General features: G+C 40.0%; 2 protein-coding genes across 16 annotated transcripts in view; one reads left to right on the top strand and one right to left on the bottom strand.

Moving 5' to 3' along the window:
• The window catches only part of Dlg2 (discs large MAGUK scaffold protein 2), a 2,079,243-nt gene that overhangs the window by 1,774,722 nt on the left and 281,039 nt on the right, over window positions 1–23,482 (top strand). The window lies entirely within an intron of this gene.
• LOC124958671 (DDB1- and CUL4-associated factor 5-like) lies at window positions 13,362–16,255 on the bottom strand. Its single transcript, XM_047516997.1, is given in 4 exon segments — window positions 13,362–13,643; window positions 13,646–15,219; window positions 15,221–16,022; window positions 16,195–16,255. Coding segments are annotated over 3 exon segments (2,544 nt in total). The 5' UTR covers window positions 15,991–16,022; window positions 16,195–16,255; the 3' UTR covers window positions 13,362–13,443.

The following is a 23,482-nucleotide window of genomic DNA, read 5'->3' as shown; positions in this document are numbered from 1 at the left end:
TAACATCTAACACCCTTCTACTCTTTTACAGACTTAAAATCATAAAACTATTAACAAAAAAAATGTATCTCCAAGCAGATTGGAATGCGTGAGCAAGTGGTTTATGCAGGATATTGCTTATAAAAAAATCTTCACAGAAAACTAAACAAAGATGTTATCAGCTGGGCATGGTGGCACATACCTATAATTCCAGCTACTTCAGAGACTGAGGCAGGAGGATGGAAAGTTTGAGGCCAACCTCAGCAACTTGGCAAGACCCTATTTCAAAATAACAAAGGGCTGGGGTCATAGCTCTCTGAAAAAGTGTCCCTGGGTTCTATCCCCAGTACTACAAAAAAAAAAAAAAAAAAAGGTTATCAGAAAGTTCTGGCTACAAAGGAGTTAAACCAGGAGAACTTAATCAGATAATTTTATGAGCTTTCATCATTAATTTAACTTAATAAGTTCACCTTTACTTATGCAAAGATGCTTATATACATCATTTAGATCATGGTCCTTCTTGTCATAGGACTTCAGCCTATCAAGTTAATAACACAATTGATCAGGATACAGTTTGTAATAAAATATCTGGGGTTTCTTGATCAAAATAGTGTGAATAAGGTTGATTTCCCTTGACTGCATAAGAGCCCTGTGGTCTTAGCAAAGAAATAATCTCAAGAATCAGCTCCTATATCTGACGGAAAAAGCAAATTAACACAGAGCAATACAAAAACATGCCATGGTTCTTTAATTCAGAATCCAAAACCATTCACAGAGAACATGTATTTTCAAAGCTGCTTATCAGTGTCTTCAACACATCTCACACTCTTTCTTGGCCTTCTTAACACACAGTCACTGTCTTCTGTTCTACCCCTGATTCTTTGTCCCCAGTCACCTCTGCACACACATGTACTGTGTATATACACAAAGGTACCACTCAGTAGTGGAAGAGCAAGTGGTAGAAAAAAAAATGATTAGGATAAAAAAGTAGGAGTTAGGTGAAGAATCTTGGAATTGGGGACTCCCAGGGAGGCAGAAGGTAGAACATGGAAAAAATTCCAAGTATTGAAAAAATGTGGCATGTTCAGGACTTCAGGTATCTGTAGGGTTAAAGACAGGAGTGGGGAAAAAGGAGAGAGAAATGAAATGGGAAAGAAAGGTGAGATTAAGGTCATGAAGAAGTTTGCCAGACTAAAGAGTCTTGGCTGTATCATGAGAGCATTGAGAAGTCAATGGACAGTTTTATGCAGAGAATTAACCTGATCTGATCTGAGCTAGGGAAATAAAATTGGAGACAATAAAAAAGACAGAAACTATCTCCATAGTTTAGACCAAAAACAAACAAACAAAAAAAGGCAGGGGGTGGGAAAAAGAGATAGAATATCAAATAGGCTACTTAGGGTAGAGAGAAGATAATGCATTAGAGAGATAAGTATGCAGTCGAACAGACAAGATTTGAAGAAATGGTTACTGCAGAGGTCAGGAAAAGGGAAGAGACAAAAGTATTAGAGTTTTCTAGTTTAGAAGATTATGAATTATTTCTTACTAGCAAATGGATAAAATCACCTCCTCTCAGTCAAGCTTACTTTTAAAACATGAATTGTAGAATTAAACAAAGGACCTACCTGTGATCTGGCCTAAAGAGATTATTACCTCAACCTCGGTTGACTGGATCTATTATTTTTATTATTAATGTACTAAATAATAGAATTATTGACTAACATTAGGCTCATAGTCAAGGAAACCCACAAAGTCATATTTTGCTTTATTAGTGTTTATGTCTTATCTTTCTCACTAAATAATATGGCACTTTAAGGCAGTGATGGAGACATTCATTTACTTTTAACCTCTGGGTGTTCAACAGCATAAATGTATGTTAAATTTAATCGAACTTAATGGACCAATGGTAGATTAGGACCAGATAATGAAAGAACTTGAATCCCTAAGAGGAAAAATAGTAATTCTAATTTTACTATAAAAATGGCATTATGGACAGTAATTTTTGTTTAAATCAGGACCAGGATGAAAGGGATTTTGGCAAGACTCCAAAGGCAGTATTTGCCCAGTAAGTACTTTACCAAAAGTAAGTACATAATTTTAAATCTAGAAGGAATTGGAGTTGAGATCGTTCATCACCTTTGGAAGAGGAGATAAAGAGACACAGGAGAGTGACTTGTGAAAGGCCACCGAGTCAGCTAATGAGGAGCTGGGGGCTGAGGCAAAGCTTCCTGATTCTTGGTAGCATCTTCCTTGCATTAACACAAATGATAAGAGTCTTTGGAAGACGAAGTTCCCCATCTTCTAAGAAGTAATTTTTCCCCAGATTTTTTCTTCCCCTTAGAAATCTACTTATTTTTCTTTACTTTTCCTTTTTTTTTTTTTAATATGTTTAGCTGAGCACAGTGGCACATGCCTACAATCCCAGTGATTCACAAAGCTAAGGCAGGAGGATCACAAATTAGAGGTCAGCTTCAGTAACTTAATGGGACCCTCAGCAATTTAGTGAGATTGTGTCTTAAAATAAGAAATAAAAAAGGGTTGGGGATGTCTCTCAGTGATAAAGTTCCCCTGGGTCAATTTCTAGTTCAAAAATAAAAGTTTGAATTATGTACATTTAAAGAGAACAACATGATGTTTTGATATACATAGACAAAAATCATGAAGTGATTATTATATTCAATCAAATTAACATATCCATTATTTCACAAAGACTCAGTGCATGTGCATGCATGTATTTATATGTGGTAAAAGTACCAAAAGTCTACTCTCTTAGCAAATTTCCAGTATACAATAGTTATAACCCAGTCCTTAAAACGCACACGCACAAAACGTCTTTTGAGTGACAATATTCCTGACGAGCATCCAAAGTACAGTGTGAGTTCAGAGGAAAGGGCCCTGGCTCATCTGCCTGAGGCGTCAGGGAAAGCGTCTCAGAGGAGATCCAGTATAACTGGAAGCATACATGCTGAATAGAGTTTTCCTGGTAGAGTAAGAAAGGGAAGACCTTTGACAGGAGCATCATTGAAGACCCAGATACCTAAAACTGTGATGAGTTCTGGAAACCACAAGGATCCTAAATTTTGAGTCTGAGACTTGTGAGGGGTGAGTCTAAATAGGATTAAAGGGACTAAATCATGATAAGCGCTGGGGTTCAAATCTTAAGCTTGCTCTGAAACTTGTCTTCAAATATTTTCTATCAATAAATAAATTTTGGGCATTCCCCCATTTGCATATTTGTTTACTGTATACATATATTATCTTGGATCAATCAATTTCTAGTGGTATGACTTTGGGCAATTTCTTTGTCTATAATGTAGAAGTAATAGTAATAGTGGCTACTGGACAGATTATTGTGAGAATCCAATGAGTTAATATGTGGAAAACATTTTGATAAAAAAGTGCTTGGTACATAAAAAGTAGCCAATAAGTATTAGTTATCATGAATATTATTGTTTTCTAAAATTAAGAATCACTCAAATCACTATCATAAAGAATTAAAACAAGAGTTTTCACAGTGGCATTTTTAGTAATAGTTCAAAATTCACTGAAACGTCTCATTTAGAATATTTTTGAACAATATAAAAATTCTGTTCCCCATTTTTGCTTTAGTATGCAGAAAGATAAAACACAGATCATTCAGAGCAGCAAAAACAAACAGTGATAAAAATTGGCAAACTCTTGTTTGAAGAATACTCCCTCCATGGCATGAGTACTTTCAAAGCGCAGTTACCAGCTGGGCAGGGTGGCACATGCCTGTTATACCAGTGGCTCAGGAGGCTGAGACAGGAGGATCTTGATTTCAAAACCCGTGTCAGCAACTTAGCAAGGCGCTAAGCAACTCAGTGAGATCCTGTCTCCAAATAAAATATAAAAAAGGGCCAGGAACTGGTTAAGCACCCCTGGGTTCAATCCCTTTTACTTTGTACCATGATGGAAAGAAGTGTATTTATTTCTACTCTTTTTTATAAAATGTTCATTGAAGTATAACCTATAGACAGGAAAGGGAACAAATCATAGATGAAACAGTTTGTGAAACCCATGTAATCCACTCAAATTAGTTGATAAAACAATACCAGTGCTTCTTCCAGTAATTACTCTTGCTACTTTCCCAGAGGTAAGCACTATTCTAACTTCCAAATAAAACTTTGATTACTTTTTCTCTGATTTGTACTTTACATAGTTATAGTCATAGAGCATGTATTCTTTTGTGTCTGACTTCTTATACCCAGTTTGATATTTGCAAGGATCATCCATTTTGTTATATATAGCTGCAATTCATTCATTTTTAGTACTGTGTAGTATTCTATCATGTGCAATAGCGCATTTCATGCTTCCATTCTATTGCTAATGGACAGTTAAGTTACTTCTGGTACTTGACTATTATAATAATACTACTAGTAATATTTTTTATACATCTACTTTGGAACAAATATATATGTAGAAGTAAAATTGCTGGGTTGTAGAGTATGTATTAATTTAGATGTAGGAGCTAGTGCTAAATAGTTTTCCAAAGTGAAGGTGAATTTGCACTCCCATATGGGCTCTACATCCTTACCAATACTTGAGAACTCAGGGAAGTGAGTACCAATGTGGACCCCGTGATCTCCTGCCAGTCTGCTGCTTCTCTCTACCTTTCAGACTCTTCTCATGTCCTTCTCATATGTAACATTGAAGGATTTTAGTTGTAATTATAGGAAGGAATGGGGACAAATATGTCCACTCCACCTTCTGGGGAAGCTGAATTTTGTTGTCATTTGCATTTCCCTAATAATAACTGAGGTTGGGACTAAACTTAAATTTTCACATATTTATCATTTATTTGAATGTCTTCCACTGGGAATTGCTTGTTAGATCTCTGGACCATTTTCCTATTGGGTTGTTTTTTCTTACTAATTGTAAGAGTTCTTTACATATTCTGGGTCGGTTCTTTGTTGGTTGCATATTGTTATAAGCCCTTTAGCTTTTCAGTTGATAAATTTTGAGAAACAAAAAAATTACTAATTCTAACATAATCAAATTTATCAACCCTTTTCTTTGTGGTTAATAGATTTTGTATCCTGTTCTGAAGCAGTTTACCTGTATTAACATCATTATATTTTAAAACTTTATTGTTTTACATTTCAAATTTATATCTATAATTCACTGGAAATAGATTTTGCAAATATTTGATCAAAAGATCAAGTTGATATTTTTTTATATATAAAACATGAATGTGTTTAATGTTCTTCTTAATTATCCACTAGGTAGCTTGTTTATGGTAATAACTTATGCAAAGAAAAAAAATCAGCAAAATATGGACACTTATGAAAAATAAAAATTCACAATTATTATTAGATTTTAATAATAATGTTAAGTACTTTGACACAATATAACCAATATCTATGCAGTACAAAATATTCTTACATTCACTTTCAGCCCCTTGCAAAACACTGTAAACATTCCAAATCCTCTTAACTGGGTTTGCCAACTCCAAGGGGGGCCTACTCCAGCCCTTCTGCTTTGTGAATATCTCTCTTTTTTCAAGATGCCTCCAATCCTTCAACAGAAGAGAAGAGAACTGACAGAAGACCAGTGAATGCACCAGCAGCAATCTACATGTTGAATATAGCAAGGCTGGATTTCTTTTTTTTTTAATATCTTTTTTTTTGTATATAAAGGATTAAAAATTTTCAATTTAATACATTTTGGAAAAGCAAATGTAAAATGACTTGGGCTTATAAAACCAGAATTTACAATTATTTGTGAATAGTCAAAGACAAATCATAGAACCATTTTGATTACAAATCCAAAGTAATTCTAATGTTGGTTACAGAATCACTGTTCCGCTCCCCCAGTAAGAGTCCAGCTGTTGAATCATGTGCACCCTCACTCTGCTCACACTCCACCTCCCTCTCCTAAAACCGTGCTCGTGTGAACCCCAGTCACGTCACACATACATCAGGCACATCCGCCCTTCGTGAGGTTTAGTGACACGTCATCTCCTCTCGACTTGCCAACCACTCTCCTTTTCTGAAGAGCCATCTCCCCCAGAGCCTGATTTCATCCAAGTCTTCAGCCTCCACAGGTGGCCTCCCCTTGGTCCCAGTTCCATCACAACAGGTCCTCGTCTAAGGGGAATGCTGGGTCAGTGAGGCCACAGGAGTCTCCAGGTAGGTCCTTACGCCATTCCCAGCTGGTTCCTAGGTGTCTAGCACCTTAGTGCTCAAGAAAGTTACATGCTCTCTCTCCCTCATTTCTTGCCAGCATCCCACCCTTTGTGACACATATGCTAACAAGCATTTGGTCATTCCTAGGTCTTTCTGTCTCACACAGCCCTACCTTGATAACCAGGTGACTGTAACCACCACAATGCTGAGAACCTCTTGGACTTTCCCTCTCAATCATCATCTGCCTCCATGGAACTCAGTCCCTTCCGGGAGCCAGTTGTCAAACCAGAGGTTCCCCTCCCATACCCTATGCTTCCCAATGGACGTGCTGAATCTGTCACCTTGAAATGCCTGCTGCCTGTGAAGTTCAGTCAGAACACCACAGTCTTTGTCAAGGGCAAGCCTGGGGAAAATGCCAGTCCCACCAATTCTGATGAATAGTTTGGGGTTGAATTAAAAGAACATAGTACCACATTCTGCTCTTCACTTCATTTACACACCTCTACCATCCACTTAAGTAGTTTGAGCACAAAGCTCTTGAGAGCTGTCTTTCTCCCTTCCTTCAATATGTCTTAACTCCATCACATGGGGCCAAGGAAGCACCTGTTGGCCTTTTGAGTGCCTCTTAGGAACTAGCACCTAGCTGGTTAATGTGTTATCCACAACTAGTCATATTTCATGGCCTCCATACAGTACATATTGCAGCATCGCTCGATTTGCAAACAGTGAAATTTATCAGGATCTCTATGCCCTTGAATCAGATCTTAAGTGCTAACCTCCATTAGCATTAAAAATGTTCCACTTTTAGTAGGTCCACATTAAATGCTCAATGAAGAATGTTCTTAGAGAAAACATGGAAGATTTCTTTTTTTTTTTTTTTTTTATTATTTTTTTTTACATTTACATAGGGTAATGATGTTTATTTTATTTTTCCCCTCCCCCCACCCCTCCCACCCCTCTTTTCCCTCTACACAGTCCTTCTTTCCTTCATTCTTACCGCTCTCCTTAGCCTAACTCTAAACCTAACCCTAAACCTAATGCTAGCCCCTCCCACCCCCCATTATATGTCCTCATCTGCTTATCAGCGAGATCATTCGTCCTTTAGTTTTTTGAGATTGGCTTATCTCACTTAGCATGATATTCTCCAATTTCGACCATTTGCCTACAAATGCCATAATTTTATCATTCTTCATTGCGGAGTAATATTCCATTGTATAAATATGCCACAGTTTCTTTATCCATTCCTCAACTGAAGGGCATCTAGGTTGGTTCCACAATCTGGCTATGGTGAATTGAGCAGCAATGAACATTGATGTGGCTGTATCTCTGTAGTATGCTGATTTTAAGTCCTTTGGGTATAGGCCAAGGAGTGGGATAGCTGGGTCAAATGGTGTTTCCATTCCAAGCTTTCTGAGGAATCTCCACACTGCTTTCCAGAGTGGCTGCACTAATTTGCAACCCCACCAGCAATGTATGAGTGTTCCTTTTTCACCACATCCTCGCCAACACCTATTGTTGCTTGTATTCTTGATAATCGCCATTCTAATTGGGGTGAGATGAAATCTTAGGGTAGTTTTGATTTGCATTTCCCTTATTACTAGGGATGTTGAACATTTTTTCATATATCTGTTGATCACTTGTACATCTTCTTCTGTGAAATGTCTGTTCATTTCCTTAGCCCATTTGTTGATTGGATTATTTGTATTCTTCGTGTAGAGTTTTTTGAGTTCTTTATAGATTCTGGAAATTAGCGCTCTATCTGAGGTATGGTTGGCAAAGATATTCTCCCACTCTGTAGGCTCTCTCTTCACATTTCTGATAGTTTCCTTTGCTGAGAGAAAGCTTTTAAGTTTGAATCTATCCCAGTTGTTTATTCTTGCTTTTATTTCTTGTGCTATGGGAGTCCTGTTAAGGAAATCTGATCCTGAGCCAACAAGTTGAAGATTTGGACCTACTTTTTCTTCTATAAGATGCAGGGTCTCTGGTCTGATTTCGAGGTCCTTGATCCATTTTGAGTTGAGTTTTGTGTAGGGTGAGAGATAGGGGTTTAATTTCATTCTATTGCATATGGTTTTCCAGTTTTCCCAGCACCATTTGTTGAAGAGGCTATCTTTTCTCCATTGCATATTGTTGGAACCTTTGTCTAGTATGAGAAAATTGTATTTATTAGGGTTTGTGTCCATGTCCTCTATTCTGTACCATTGATCTACCTGTCTATTTTGGTACCAATACCATGCCGTTTTTGTTACTATTGCTTTGTAGTAGAGTTGAAGATCTGGTATTGCAATACCCCCTGCTTCGCTCTTGCTACTGAGGATTGCTTTAGCTATTCTAGGTTTTTTATTCTTCCAGATGAATTTCATAATTGCTTGCTCTATTTCTGCAAGGTACATCATTGGGATTTTAATTGGAATTGCATTGAATCTGTATAGCACTTTAGGTAGTATAGCCATTTTGACGATATTAATTCTGCCTATCCAGGAACATGGGAGATCTTTCCATCTTCTAAGGTTTTCTTGAATTTCTTTCTTTAGTGTTCTGTAGTTCTCATTGTAGAGGTCTTTCACCTCTTTTGTGAGATTGATTCCCAAGTACTTTATTTTTTTCGATGCTATTGTGAATGGGGTAGTTTTCCTAATTTCTCTTTCTGAAGATTCATCACTTATGTATAAAAATGCATTGGATTTATGAGCATTGATCTTGTAACCTGCTACTTTACTGAATTCACTTATGAGTTCTAAAAGTTTTCTGGTGGAATTTCCAGGTTCCTCTAAATATATAATCATGTCATCAGCGAACAGGGATAGTTTGAGTTCTTCTTTTCCTATTCGTATCCCTTTAATTTCTTTGGTTTGTCTGATTGCTCTGGCTAGAGTCTCAAGGACGATGTTGAATAGAAGCGGTGAAAGAGGGCATCCCTGCCTTGTTCCAGTTTTTAGGGGGAACGCTTTCAGTTTTTCACCATTTAGAATGATATTAGCCATGGGCTTAGCGTAGATTGCCTTTATAATGTTTAGGAATGTTCCCACTACCCCAATTTTTTCTAGTGTTTTGAACATGAAGCGATGCTGTATTTTATCAAATGCTTTTTCTGCATCTATTGAAATAATCATGTGATTCTTAACTTTAAGTCTGTTGATATGGTGAATGACATTTATTGATTTCCGAATGTTGAACCAACCTTGCATCCCTGGGATAAAACCCACTTGATCGTGGTGCACTATCTTTTTAATATATATTTGTATGCGATTTGCTAAAATTTTGTTGAGAATTTTTGCATCGATATTCATTAAGGATATTGGTCTGAAATTTTCTTTCCTCGATGTGTCTCTGTCTGGTTTAGGTATCAGGGTGATATTGGCTTCATAGAACGAGTTTGGGAGGGTTCCCTCCTCTTCTATTTCATGGAATAGTTTGAGAAGTATTGGAATGAGCTCTTCTTTAAAGGTTTTGTAGAACTCGGCTGAGAACCCATCTGGTCCTGGACTTTTCTTTGTTGGTAGGCTTTTGATGACCTCTTCTATTTCATTGCTTGAAATTGGTTTATTTAAGTTGTGTATGTCCTCCTCGTTCAGTTTAGGTAGTTCATATGTCTCTAGAAATTTGTTGATGTCTTCGAGGTTTTCTGTTTTGTTGGAGTATAGATTTTTGAAATAGCTTCTAATTATGTTTTGTATTTCACTCGTGTCTGTTGTGATGTTTCCTTGTTCATTCCGAACTTTAGTAATTTGAGTTTTCTCCCTCTTTCTCTTTGTTAGTGTGGCTAAGGGTTTATCAATTTTATTTATTTTTTCAAAGAACCAACTATTTATTTTGTTAATTTTTCCAATTGTTTCTTTTGTTTCGATTTCGTTGATTTCGGCTCTGATTTTAACTATTTCCTGTCTTCTACTACTTTTGGTATTGGTCTGCTCTTCTTTTTCTAGTGCTTTGAGCTGTAGTGTTAAGTCGTTTATTTGTTGATTTCTACTTCTTTTTTTGAATGCACCCCATGAAATAAATCTTCCTCTAAGTACTGCTTTCATAGTGTCCCAGAGATTTTGATATGATGTGTCTTTGTTCTCGTTTACTTCTAAGAATTTTTTTATTTCCCTCCTGACATCTTCTGTTATCCATTCATCATATAATAGTGTATTATTTAGTCTCCAGGTATTGGAGAAGTTTCTGTTTTTTATTCTGTCATTTATTTCTAATTTCAATCCATTATGATCTGATAGAGTACAAGGTAGTATCTCTATCTTCTTGTATTTGCTAACAGTAGCTTTGTGGCATAAAATATGGTCTATTTTAGAGAAGGATCCATGTGCTGCTGAGAAGAAAGTGTATTCGTTCTTTGTTGGATGGTATATTCTATATATGTCCGTTAAGTCTAAATTGCTGATTGTGTTGTTGAGATCTATAGTTTCTTTATTCAATTTTTGTTTGGACGATCTATCCAGTGGTGAGAGAGATGTGTTAAAATCGCCTAGTATTATTGTGTTGTGGTCTATTTGAATTCTGTAATTGAGAAGGATTTGTTTGACGTACGTGGATGAGCCAATGTTCAGGGCATAGATATTTATGATTGTTATGTCTTGCTGATTTATGCTTCCCTTAAGCAGCATGTAATGTCCTTCTTTATCCCTTCTGATTAGTTTTGGTTTGAAGTCCACATTATCTGAGATGAGGATGGATACTCCAGCTTTTTTGCTGTGTCCGTGTGCATGGTATGTTTTTCCCCATCCTTTCACCTTTAGTCTATGGGTGTCTCTTTCTATGAGGTGAGTCTCTTGCAGGCAGCATATTGTTGGATTTTTCTTTTGAATCCAATCTGCCAATCTGTGTCTTTTGATTGATGAATTCAGGCCATTAACATTCAGGGTTATTATTGTGATATGATTTGTATTCCCAGTCAATTGACTCATATTTGTTTTTGACATGATTTGGTTTCTCCTTTATTTGGCTATTCCTTTAGGCTAGCGCGTCCTGTTGCTGATTTGCACCGTTGTTTTTCATCTCTTCCTCATGGAATATTTTGCTGAGAATGGTCTGTAATGCTGGCTTTCTTTTTGTAAATTCCTTTAGCTTTTGTTTATCATGGAAGGATCTTATTTCATCGTCAAATTTGAAGGTAAGTTTTGCTGGGTATAAGATTCTTGGTTGGCATCCGTTTCTTTCAGGGCTTGGTATATGTTGTTCCAGGCCCTTCTAGCTTTTAGGGTCTGGATTGAAAAATCTGCTGATATTCTTATTGGTTTCCCTCTGAATGTAATTTGATTCTTTTCTCTCGTGTCCTTTAAAATTCTCTCTTTATTTTGTATGTTAGGTATTTTCATAATAATGTGCCTTGGTGTGGGTCTGTTGTAATTTTGTATGTTTGGAGTTCTATAAGCCTCTTGTACTTGGTTTTCCATTTCATTCTTCAGATTTGGGAAATTTTCTGTTATTATTTCATTGAATAGATTGTTCATTCCTTTGGTTTGTTTCTCTAAGCCTTCCTCAATCCCAATAATTCTTAAATTTGGCCTTTTCATGATATCCCATAATTCTTGTAGATTCTGTTCATGATTTCTTACCATCTTTTCTGTTTGGCCAACTTTGCTTTCAAGATTAAATAATTTGTCTTCAATGTCTGAGGTTCTGTCTTCCAGGTGTTCTATCCTATTGGTTATGCTTTCTATGGAGTTTTTAACTTGGTTTATTGTTTCCTTCATTTCAAGGATTTCAGTTTGGTTTTTTTTCAGTATCTCTAACTCTTTATTGAAATGATCTCTTGCTTCCCGTATTTGGTCTTTTAACTGTTGATTGGTGCGATCATTTAATGCCTGCATTTGCTGTTTCATCTCCTCCTTCAATGCCTGCATTTGCTCTTTCATCTCCTCATTAGCTTCCCTGATCGTTTTAATTATGTACATTCTGAACTCCCTTTCTGACATTTCTTCTGCTGTGCTGTCATTGGGTTTTATTGATGTAGTATCTAGGTTTGTTTGGGACATTTTCTTCCCTTGTTTTCTCATATTGGTCAGTTGTCAGTGGGACCCTGAGATATTGCAGTTTTCCGCTACTGGCTTATAGTGTTCCGGTAGATTTCCAGTGTATCACCTCCCAGCCTTCAGTAGCCTGATGTCTTGGAGGAATCTGATAAAGCAGCTCATCCAAAGAAAACTGCCCCTAGCCCCCTACTGGTTCCACGGTTTGGAACTGGCTCTGTGCGGAAATGCTCTCACTGTGGGCCTGCGCCGTGCAGCTGGCCGTGTGGGAGGAGCCCACTGCCGGAGTGTGGAAGGCTACCTTGGGAAGACTCTAGCTGCCCTGCCCGGCTCCAATAAGCCACCTCTATCTGGGCCTGCCACCCGGGCCGAGCTTTACCCAGTGGGCAGACTCACCTGTGGCTCTATTTCAGTCCGAGTCTCTCAATGCCTCCCCTTCTTACCTCCTGGGTTCTGGAGCGACTAGGGGTGCAGTCTCCCTCTAGGTCGCCATCTTGGATCGCCCCGTGAAGAGAGCCTGCAGCCGGAGTGGGCAGAGCCGCCTGAAGAGGTCTCTGGCTGCCCTGCCCTAATCCCAGAGGCTGCTTGCTGATCGCGGCTCTCCGCTGGTTAGTTGCCGGAGTACGCTGCGCTGCAGGGGCTCTGGGACTCGGAGCTTGTTCTGGTCAGAAAGGCTCTCACTAGCGGGCCAGTTCCGTTCCGAGAACCTGGAGAAGCTGGCTGTGTGGGCGGGGCCCACCGCCGGAGTCCATGGAAGATTTCTTTAAGAAAGGAACCATGCTTTCCTTTCCAGCACAGCCAGTGGGCTGGAGGCCTGCTCCACTCTCCTTTCCACGCTCTCAGCTCAAGACTACAACTCACTGGCGGCACGATCTGATTGAACAGGTGCTTCTCGCTGAGACCAGAACACCTTCGACATGAGAACAGGGTGAGATGGCAAAAACTATAGACCCAGGAGTTCCTTGTTGATGGACAACTAAAAGAAAGGTCTCATGAGACAATGAGCTCATACATGCCAGTGCGCACACACACATCACACATCCCAACAAGGATTCACTTTCACAGAACCTTGCACAGGTACACTATGCTCACATCTCACTAGAAAAGGAATTATTTGGATTTCCCCCCTTTCTTTATACAGCACAAGCCAATGGCCAGTTGGACATTCAGACCCGTTGTTGAATGTTGAACAGAAGGGAGCAGCAGCAGAAACGAAATTTCAGGCCCTGGTTTTATGTGCCTTTAATACTTTTTTCCCTTTCCTCTGTGTTCACTAAACAAGATTTTTTTTTTTTTTTTTTTTTTTTTGGTAAGGCTACTTTTTGTAGCTATTTTTCCCTTTGTATTTATCATGTTTTTAATTTCTTCTCTGAGGAGCAATTCTCTGAATCTGTGTCTTCCAATTCAACTCGGTGCCTTTTGAAGCCACTGTGGCCATGAACAGCCCTGCTGCTGTCTGTGGTGTCAGTGGGGTCCTCTCTTGTTCCAGCACTGGGAGTCTCACAGGTCATTTCAGACCCACAACAATCTTTGTGTAGGAGTGTCCCTGTCCTGGGGAAGAGTAGGCCGCCACCACCTCTAGCTCCCCAAAGTTCTGCCCATTGTTATGGGGGTATGGGGGCCGGGGGTGCAAGCGTCCATTATCGTGGTTGGCACAGATGGTTTCGAGGCTCCTCTCCTTACTGTCATCAGACTGGGTCCTCGGACAGTTTCCAGACCCACTGTTGAGAGTGGAGCCAGATGTCTTGGATACAGGAGGAGAGGGTGGTTCCTCAGCCTGGCTGCTCAGGGCCTTGCTCAGGGCCTTTCCATTAAGCTTCTTGGTTTCAAAAGAGTGTTCTACAGAGCCACCATTGTTAGTGTCCTGAGAGGTACCCTCTGGTGCCTCGGTCCAAGGTTGGCTGCTGTGCTCATGGCCTGGGCCACTGCTGGGATTTCTAGTGGAAGTTCCTTCTTTAAAAGCATCCTTACTGCAGCCTTCAGGTGGCAGGTCCTGGTTCCTTGGGACCATGGCTATGTTTAGACAGGCTTCCTTACTGGAGGAAGGTGCTGGGTTGTCTTTGTGACTGGTTCCTGCTCTCCCTTCATCTGCCTCTCCTGTCACCAGGGAAGTCTCTCCATCTTTGTTATTGGAGTAGGAGATATAGGAGTAGCGAAGCCATTTGTAAGCTTTATAAATCTTTCGCTCAACTGATTCTATGTCAGAAGTTGGTGAGGCCCGGCTTGGCTGAATCTCCAGAGTGGAAGCGCTCCGCTCAGGGGAGGAGGTAGGGGAAGAGGAAAGGTCATCCACTTTGATCTGAGGGTAATCATAGTTGTCTTCTCCAATGTAGGCAGTGGTGGGCTTGGTCGGGGCACTGGGCCTCTCTTCTCGGGGCATCTTTTGTCGCCCCCGCATGGCGTTCCGCTGCCGGGTGGAGGTTCGGCGTTCATTCAGCTCCTCCTCATCCTCTGAGCTGCTGGAGCTGCTGGAACTGCTGGATTCCTCTTCAGGGCTAGGTGATCGTGGCCGGGGGAAGAGATCTGTGTCCAGTTCAACCTCACAGGCATTTTCTTCAGAATCAGACTCGTTGGACAGGGCCAGGAGGCGTTTGTCTTGGTAGCGCCGCAGAGCAGACAGGCGCTGTTGGCGAGAGGCTGCATCCTCACATGTGGGTGTTGGTGGGGTGGATGCCACTGCATTTGCAGTGGTGACCCTCAGGGGCCCCAGATGGAAGGCGTTGTCAGCAGACTCATCTACTGTGGGAGGTGGGGAGTGGGGCAGTGAGGCTGAGGACTCAGAGTCAGTGTAGCCCGAGCGCTTGCTGACCCCTGCGTGCAGCTGAAGGATGGTACTCTCACTGAGGTCGCTGTCTGAGTCAGAGCTCCAGCCCTCAATCTCTCGGCGTACCAGGGAGTCAAAGAAAGCCATCATCCGGGGGTCTTCTTGGACCGACTGGTTGGCATAGTCATGCGACAGGCCACTCCCGCTGTTCAGCACAAGGCTGATGTACTCTTCGTGGGTGTAGAGGCAGCAGGAATCATCCTCAATTCGGCCGTCCAGGTCTCCGGTACATCCTGGCTGCTTGTATGGGCTCCAGATCTTGATAATCTTTTCTACACCAGAAGAGCAGATCATGTAGGTGATTAAATCGGACCTGGTTAACAATAGAACGATGCCCTTTCAGCACCATGAAGGCTCCATTGACCACCCTGCCAATGCCACCTGCTTCTGGATCTGCAGGAATTCTCCACATGTACAAGTTGAAGTCATCAGAGCCTGAAAGGATATACTGGTCACGATCTCCGGCAAAACAGCAGCTTTTCATGGTGCATGAGTTGAAGTAACCCTGATTGTCAAACTGGAACACTGGCAGGCGGGAGTGGATGTCATAAAGCACAGGGGACAGGCGTCGCCGCAGGGCCAGGAGCTGGCTATTGAATCGCACACTCATGGCACTTTGGAGGGATAGGTTGCCACCATAACGCAGGAGAGAGCTTTGAGGTTTTCGAATATCCCAGAGTCCCACTCCTTCCTTTGAATTGGCTGTGGCCAATAACCTGGGCTCCACAGGGTTAAACATGACACTGTGAAAGGCTGATGGGTAGTTTGCCAGGCAAAAGGGCTCTCCATGGGGAGACTCCCGGATGTCCCAAATGAGAACCCGACCATCATCTGAAGAGCTGGCAAAAATGTTGTCATTTACTGGGCTCACTGATAAGCCATATACTGCATCTTCATGAGCAAACACATCCAAGGTCTCGCTGCTTTCAACATCATGGAGGATAACTTGCTCATCATTTCCTCCAGAGAACACTTTGGTATTTCCACTGTTGAAAGCCAGGCAAAAAATGTTAGAATGGTGTTCTCCTTTCAGTTGTATGGGTTTGACCCTGGAGTGGATAGCTTGTTCCATATGCCATAGCAGAACCCGGCGGTCGTCTCCTCCAGCCACTGGCCTCCATTGTTGGAGAATTCAATGGCATTGACACAGCCGAAGTGGCCGAGGGGGTCCTTCTTGTAGAGGTTTCTGCAGCCCCACAGGCGTCTCCTCTGAAAGTCCTGAGTGAGCAGGGGGTCCCCATGCAAGCCCCGCTGGGACAAGAAGCCCACCACTGACCTCATGCTGCCCCCCAGGCCAGCTCTCCTCTTCATGCTGGAACCGCCGCCGCCGCCGCTCGTGCCGCCGCCCCTCCCTCGGCCTCACCCGCCGCCGCCGCTCCCCCCGCCCGGCCCTCCCCCCGGGCTGCGATCCGGATGGTTCTTTAACCAGCCATGGCAGACAGAGCGAGGTGTGCAGACACTCGGTGGCGTTCGCGGCTTCCTGACGTCCCGTCCCTCGCAAGGCTGGATTTCTTATCATTAAGAGGAAAAATAAATAAATACAAGTTCTTTTTCTTTAACACGTGAACCATCTTGTATATTCCCTGAGCTGTGCTGACCACTTGGCACTTTGGAGCTCACTGCTGTCCATAGCAAGAAACTTTTAAAGGATTTTGAGCAGTGTTTATTGACTGAAAGTCCACTCCGATAGCAATAAGGATGGACAGATTTTTGTTTTAACAAGAAAGTTACTATCATGGTTCGGGTAGAAGACAATGAGGACCCATTTTAGTGTAGCTAGAGAGAAGGTGGTGAACCCAAGAGGCATTTTGGAAACAGGTTTGACAACACTTGGTGTAAGAACCCAGAAACCACTCCAGACATGGGAACTCACATCAGAGAGCTTATTAAGCAAACAGAGTGTCTCCCTGCAGGGTAAGAGAGAAATGAGAGGAAAAGAGAGAGAGAGAGAGAGAAAGAGAGCACATGCAAGAGAGAAAGTGAAAAGCCAGGCCTCAGGAGAGAGCATGAAAGCGAGGAGGAGAGAGAGAGAGAATGAAACAATGGGGTGGAGCTATCTTTAAGCAGTCGAACTCTGCAGGCTAATGGGGCCAATATCGGAGAAGGATACTTGCAAGCTGACTGATGAACCAATAGCTAGCTAGGATGTTCACAGACTGACAAGAAGTTGGGAGGAGGGGAAATGACTGCAGCGTAAAGGGCGGGGGAGCAGCTTTATATTATATTATACTTGATAATTAGGACCTGCTACCCAAGCATTTTGGTGAATGGAGAGCCTCTGGGGTGAGCAAATTTTAGATGAGGAAGAGAATGACAAGGGTAGTGATAACTGATAACTCAGAATTCTGTGCCTCTACATGCAAAACATAGCTTCCCAGTTTGACTGAACCCCCTGCTGTTAAGGCAGAGGAAATAAGTTCGAATAATTTCAAAGCTTTTCTTCCTAATGAATTTAGCAAAACACATCAAGTCCAATTGTGTTGTCATAGACAGCTACATTTCATGTGGACAAAAATGCCAGTGGCCTGTGTGTGATTAGTATGTACCTTTGGAGAACAGCCTCCAGAGATAAGCTTGCTCTCTTTTAAATGTAAGAGAAAAATCTGAACATGATATCATCCTCTCCAGGCAGACTAAGTCAGTAAGTTATAGCACTACTGTAGACAGTAAGCAGTTTCTAAAGTGAGTTTTGGTAAACATTTTGTAAGGGTAACTAGTTGGATTTAAAGAGCAGCAGTGTACAACTTGTGATGGAAAGCACAGTTCCTTTGGAATCTGAACTTAAACTGAACTCCTCTTTCACTGAAGGACCAGGAAGAAGGGAACAGACCTCATTGCTAACCATTTGTCATAAGCTTCCCAATATTATCCTCTCCTTACCTTCATTATTTCTCTCTTGGGGCCCTGAACATAAAACTCAAAGTAGAGGGAGAAGAGCAAAGGGGGACAGATATGGTAGTGAAGAAGAAAAAAGAGAAGATTCTGTAAGGCAGCATCACCAGGAGAATAACTGGAGAAGACAGAAAAACCATAAGTCCAGAAAAGCACCTGGAACACCAGTTCAATGAACCTTTCAGAAACTTAAAAAGTTTTCAACATTAAGATACAGAAGGTATAACTAGAACCAATGGGAGACATTGCAGCAAGGAATTTTCTCATTTATGGAACTATTCAAAAACAAAAGGACTTATTTTACAATGATATATCCTTGTAATTATGAGAACAGGGATTTTTTGTTTGTTTGTTTGTTTATCCAGGAGACGCAAGTTGGCTAGTTGATCCCCAGGTAACCCTTCCAAATGAAGGATTCCCTGAACATAATGTTGGCAAAGAATAGAACGGTTGTCAATAACCTTGGCCTTCTATGGTAGAGAAACACATTAGAGATGTGGCCTTGCATTTTCTCCTATTTTTCTGGGTCCATATCACTAACACAGAAAGTGGAAAAAATGTGGATGAGATTCAGTATGCTTTGGAAAGAAGAAGTTTCCCAGAGATGAGCCGACTAGTTCTCAAAGCAGGACTGTAAGAATCAGAGGACTAAAGAGGAAGACTTTGCAAGGCTCCTTGACTCAATGCTTAATCAGTTCTGTTGATATATTTAAGAATGTTTTTACATAAAACCCCAGAACTTAAATTTCTGAATTTAACTTCCAGAAATTTTCTATAAATAGTATTATAGAGAGTCTTCTTTATAAATTAAATGGCTAAACTCTTTATTCACTTTGTTATATAAATAAAAATAACATTTTTTGAGAACTTATCAAGTACCAGGCACTCCTTGAAGTGCCTTGAACAAATTAATGTACATAATCCTCTTAACGGCCCTATGAAGTCATGCTATGAACTAAAATTTGCCTCTCCAACACCAAATTCAAATGTTGAAGTCCTAATACCAATGTGATAGTATTTGGAGACTTTAGGAAGTAATTAGGTCTGGATGAGTTTGTGATGGTGGGGCTTCAGGATGGGATTAGTGCCACAAGAGAGCTTTCTCCCTTCTGGACACTCACTCTCTGTCATGGGACGGCACACCAAGAAGCAGCTATCTGCAAGTCATGAAGTAAGCCTTCACCAGAACCCAACCATGCTGACAAGTGATTACAGATGTCCAGCCCCCAGAACTGTGAGAAAATAAATGTCTGTTGTTGAAGCCTCCCAGTCTATGGATTTTGTTATAGAAGCCCAAACTGATTCACACATCAGTTCTACTATTATTTTCTTTCTATGTAAAGAAGGTAAGGGATGGAGACCAAGATGATCACACAAGTGACTGAAACAACTGAAAATCAAATCCAGTAGGCTTCATCTAATCTGATTAACTCATTCTTCATAATCCTGTCAGGTAAAGAGAGCACACATTGCTGTTCTACTTTTACAAATGGTAAAACTGATGATCTGACAGATTAGGTGGCATAGCCAGGGCAAAAACACTGGCTCCTTGACTCCTTGATTCCAAGAGTCAAGAGAACCAAGATTTCATTGAAGACAATTAGTCATCCTCTAAATTGAGATTGCACAACTGTCATGGGATCAGAGCCCATGAGTACTGAGTGTAGCCACTATACTATCTCACAAGGACAGGAATTTTTGTGTCTTTGTAAATTATTGTACAACAAAAACTTGAAACAATATCATATATGAAGAAAGTACTCAATAAATTGCTGGATGTTAGATGAAGAGATCAAAATGTTGCTTGAAACCTCAAGGTCAAAGTAGTACTGAGTGGAAGAACCTTTTAATCCTAGACACAAATTTAATTATTAATCCACTCATTGTTTTATTAACTGTTCATTTAACAATTACCTAGAGTTAACCAAGGACAAAACATGTAGTCCTGCTTGCTATCGGGCCTCTGCTTTTCCAATCTGTGTTCCCTGAGACTAATCACTTTTGTGCCTTGCCACTGAACACAGTGGCACCTGAGGTGCATCTTAAGTGGAAAATGTCTTGAAGCACAGGAGAAAGAAAGAGAAAGTATAGATCTAAGAGAGGAGGAAAATTTATTCCATTAATCAAAACATGGTTTTAAAAACATGGAAGCAATCAATATTAAAGTTCATTTCTCAGCGCACCCTCTTTTTTTGTCTAATTGATTTTATTCTTCTCCATCTACTTTTTCTTTATACAAATGTGTGTTGTCCTTAGGAAACTGTGGAAATATAATGAAAAATCATACTGTAATCATTCATTTGATAAAAACACATATTAACTTTATTCCAGTTCCATACTCAAAATCTGGAAGGTAAAGAATCTTCCCAGAATCACTGTTAACTCTCTTCTAAGCCCTCTTGCTCTGAAGAGGCAGATTCCAAGCCTAATTTGTTTGCTTTCATCCAAGCAGATGTGGTTTTTTGAGCCCCACAGTGTGGGCCATCACTTAATTAGAAAATGAGATTTTTGTACTTGTATTTTATTTCACCTAATAAAATGATGCTTGTAGATGGGCTCTTTTGCCTTTTGCATTATGTAGATGTCTTAGCATTGTACCACCCACGGTGCCTCAACTCCTGTCATGCACAGATGCTCAGAAATTAAACATCGCCATCTATAGAGAAGTAATTAGCCAGCATCAGGTTGCATTGCAATCACTTTGCTGCACTCTGATTCACCCTTAAGTTGGCATCTTCTCTGTACATAATGGATTAAACAAAGCTGGATTCTTCAAATGTTGATGCTTTTTCCTCTTTTGCTTGTTCTTTAGGGCAATACTTTAAAGAATAAACAGGCACTTTAGGGAGTGACCACATTTTCAATAAGATGAAATAAAAACATCAACATATTGTATACACAGTTGATTTCCATGGCTAGGGTGTTTTGGCCTGTTTTATTTATTAACCAGTGCTGTCTGCAGAATGAAGAAGGATCTTTGAGACAACCATGGAAACTCTGAAGCCAAATGCCAGTCTATTCTAACAAATAAATAGCTAATCTTTCTAAGCAAAGAGATTCCAAAATCTCTGTCTCAGAAGACTTCCCTTGCCTGAAAAACACCTTTCAGAACAGGTACATAAAGCCCTAGGTCAGCCACCTGGATAATGAGCAAATATGTTGAGTTCTAGGAGTAAATCTAATAGTAAAAGCAAACATTTTTATACACATTTCTCTCTGAAGATACTGAGAGACAAATGTTAAGTAATCTATCTGCTGAGGGACAGGTGACCAGGCAGGGTAAGAACTGGGACTTGAACCTGAGTGATATGATTCATGTCTACACTCTTAACAAATACACTATACTCTTGGATGTGGAAATCAAGATCTCACGGTCACATAGGAAAGGGGCTATTAAAATAAAACTCCTTTGATTGAACCACATGAAAATGTCAATATTTGACAGCTTTTGATAAAGTAAATCTGTACTTTTATATTATTCAACTCAGTAGTAACTAAAGTAAGTAACTAAGCACAAATTTATAAAGCCTCTGCTCTGGGTCAGGTTTGTGTTCTGGAATGTGACTATAGTCAGTATGAATTGGGAGCAGAGAGGGAATCAATCTGGAACTCTGGGTTATTGTCCAAGTACTATTCTATTTTTTTTCAGTGCTGGGGATTGAACCAGGGCCTTGAGCTATATCCCCAATCCAATTGCTAGTCTTAATTAGTTAAGTCAACTCCCTGGATCTCAGACTCTTCATCTGTAAAATAAGTGAGTTTAAAACTTTTTAGATTGCAGTTCACTTATGAAGGTGTTATGGTTTGGATGTGAGGTGTCCCCCCAAAACTCACACGTGAGACAATGTAAGAAGGTTCCGAAGAGAAATAATTGGGTAGTAAGAGTCTTAACCCATTAAGGGATTAATCAGTGAATTAATCCCTAATGGGATTAATTGAAGTGGTAGGATGTGGCTAGAGGAGGTGGGAATTGGGGCGTGGCTATGGAGTATATATTTTGTATCTGGAAAGTGGAGTCACTCTGCTTCCTGATGATGTGAGCTGCTTCCTTCTGCCATGCTCTTCTGCCATGATGAGCATGCCTCACCTCAAGCCCTGAGGAATGGAGCTGGCCTTCTATGGACTAAGACCTCTGAAACCATGAGCCCTCAAACAAACCTTTCCTCCTCTACAGTTGTGTTGATCAGATCTTTTAGTCACAGCAGCAAAAAAGCTGACTAAAACAGAAGGATAAAACATCCTTTGTTTTACTTACCCCAAATCACTCTCAAGTTCCAATGGCAAACAAAATCCCTGGCTATTAGCAATAAGATCATAAAAGCAAATTATAGGTGTGGGGAGAATTATGTTTGCATATCCTTTAGTAATATGGATACTGATGATTTTTCTTTGGATGACCATAATGTTTTGAAACCTAATTATCACAAAATATTACATCAAAATACAGTCAATGAAATTTATCTATCATTAAAAGCTAACAGCAGGGCACGGTAAAGCATGCCTGTAATTCCAGAGGCTCTGGAGGCTGAGGCAGGAGGATCATGAGTTCAAAGCCAACCTCAGCAAATTAGTGAGACCCTAAGCAACTCAGGGAGACCCTTTCTCTAAATTAAAAAAATATTTAAAAGGGCTGGGAATGTGACTCAGTGGTTAAGTGTTCCAGGGTTCAATACCCAGTCCAAAAAAAAAGACACTAACAAAATTATTTATAATAGAAAAAATAATAGTAGTAAACCTAAACTAATATTATAATTAAAAACAAGAATAGTAGTATTTGACAACCATGATCAACTCAAGAAAACACTGAGGATGGAAATTTATTTTTAAATATCTCACCACATAGTTAAGTGCTATACAGCACCTAACCTTCTAAGTTAAAATCCTCAATGACCTCTAGTAACACACTAATTTGAATGTAAGATTAATAATCCTTAGTAAATTATTCAGTAGTTAACTGTCAGTATCTCTTGGTTGCATTTGAAAATAAATGCCTATGAAATTGTAAGTGATTTACCTTAAATATCCAAAGAAAGGATTTTTGTGGTATGATTTTGGTGCCCTTACCTTCTATCCTGCCTACCCCTCTCCAAATGGCCACTACTGAAATCAAACTTTTCTTAGAAACACTTGTTTACAAAAGGAAATACATTTGCTCCAAAATTGGGGACACACATGTGTAATACTGCTACTTACATCAATACAGTTTGAACCCTACACAGAGGAGACACAGTGAGCAAATCATGGAAGTAAGAGTTAATATCTATCTACGCCACGTTGCATGCACCCTGTATGGGTGCCCTGTGTGTGTCTATGCACATGCATGTGTGTGATAACTATGAAAAAAATATATTAATGTGTGTATATATATGTAAATACATATACATTTGTATATGCAATTAAACAATTGACATAAAAACATATGAGATGATATTCTTAGGATGTGCAGTACCCTCTGATATTTTCTTTTCTTCTTTTAAGAAAAATATTGTGGTTGGGTGTTGCTCAGTTGTAAGTCATATGCTTAGCAAGCCCTGGGTTCAATCCCCAACACAAAAAAATAGATAAATAAATAAATAAATAAACAAATAAATAAAAACAGAAAAAAGAGAAATATTGATCACATTATTAAAAATCGATATCACAATTTTCTTTGGGGTTAAAATTTACAATTT

Source organism: Sciurus carolinensis, chromosome 11 (genome assembly GCF_902686445.1).
Source record: "Sciurus carolinensis chromosome 11, mSciCar1.2, whole genome shotgun sequence".
Taxonomy (NCBI): Eukaryota; Metazoa; Chordata; class Mammalia; order Rodentia; family Sciuridae; genus Sciurus; species Sciurus carolinensis.
This window is presented reverse-complemented; position numbering and strand designations above follow the sequence as displayed.